The 1176-nt window shown below is 36.1% G+C and overlaps 1 protein-coding gene across 1 annotated transcript in view; it reads right to left on the bottom strand.

Moving 5' to 3' along the window:
- Positions 1 to 377: 377 nt before the first annotated feature.
- Positions 378 to 1176, bottom strand: part of LOC136066691 (D-glycerate 3-kinase, chloroplastic-like) — a 10305-nt gene continuing 9506 nt past the window's right edge. The window contains exon 5 of the mRNA XM_065771412.1: positions 378 to 458. Within this exon, the coding sequence (XP_065627484.1) occupies positions 378 to 458 (81 nt within the window). The remainder of the gene's footprint in view (positions 459 to 1176) is intronic.

Here is a 1176-nt window from a genome sequence, read left to right as displayed (position 1 = left end):
GTACTTTGAGAAGAGATTTGTACCCAAACACAACCAACACCTATTCAGAGTGTAAAGAGTGTTTTGGAGCTTGGGAAGCATTAGTATTTGCCAAAATGAGCCAGTGAGGCTTGGCAAATGCAATTGGGCGGTATTGCGGGATACGAGAAGCGAGTGAAGATAAGAATCCGAGAAGTCCATTGGTAGCTAGAGTTTGGAGAGTTCAAGTACTTTGGTAGATTAGGCTTGAAGGGTCTTTTTGTTATCCTTGTACTCCAACTTATTCACTAGTGTATCATTTTGGCTTGGAATGCTATAGAGAGGTTTTTTGCTGAGTTTTTCAATTTCCTCTTCGATAACACATTTTAGTGTTATCTTGTGTTTACATCTCTCTTCTTTTACTCTTTGTGCTTGGGTACAAATCTCCTCTCCCATTTTTGTACTTTGAGAGGAGATTTGTACCCAAACACAATCAACACCTATTCAGAGTGTAAAGAATATTTTGGAGCTTGTGAAACATTGGTATTTGCCAAAATAAGCCAATGAGGCTTGGCAGATGCAATTGGGTGGTATTGCGGGATCTAAGAAGTGAGTGAAGATAAGACTCTGAGAAGTCCATTGGTAGTTAGAGTTTGAAGGATTCAAGTACTTTGTGTAGATTAGGCTTGGAGGGTCTTTTTGGTATCTTTGTACTCCAACTTATTCACTAGTGTATCATTTTGGATTGGAGTGCCGTAGAGAGGTTTTTTGCTGAGTTTTTCGATTTCATCTTCGATAACACATTTCAGTGTTATCTTGTGTTTGCATCTCTCTTCTCTTATTCTTTGTACTTTACATTTATTGTTTATTGTTTATGTTTATGCATTAGAGAGTTGTTCCAATTTATGGCATTTCATTTACTCTTATTCTGCACTTAATTAAGTAGAGTAAAAGCAATCTAGCCGTAAGTTTTCATGGTTCTCTTGTTTGAAACTTTTCCCATTTTCTCCAAAACCCTTATTTCAAAGTTTCTTCATCAAAACCCAACTAATTTTTTTTTTTTTTTCCATTAACATCTCTAAGGTAATCTTTAACTCTTTTCATTGATTTGAATTATTTGATTATGTTTTTTGGGGGGAGGGGGGGGGGGGGTTTGTGTTCATAGTTAGGATTTTCTCAAATGGGGGTTGGAAAATTTAATTTTTTCAAAATTTTTGT

This window comes from Quercus suber, unplaced genomic scaffold, assembly GCF_002906115.3.
Source record: "Quercus suber isolate HL8 unplaced genomic scaffold, Cork oak 2.0 scaffold_43, whole genome shotgun sequence".
Lineage (NCBI taxonomy): Eukaryota > Viridiplantae > Streptophyta > Magnoliopsida > Fagales > Fagaceae > Quercus > Quercus suber.
The sequence above is the reverse complement of the archived record's forward strand: the minus strand, read 5'-3'. Positions and strand labels throughout refer to the sequence as shown.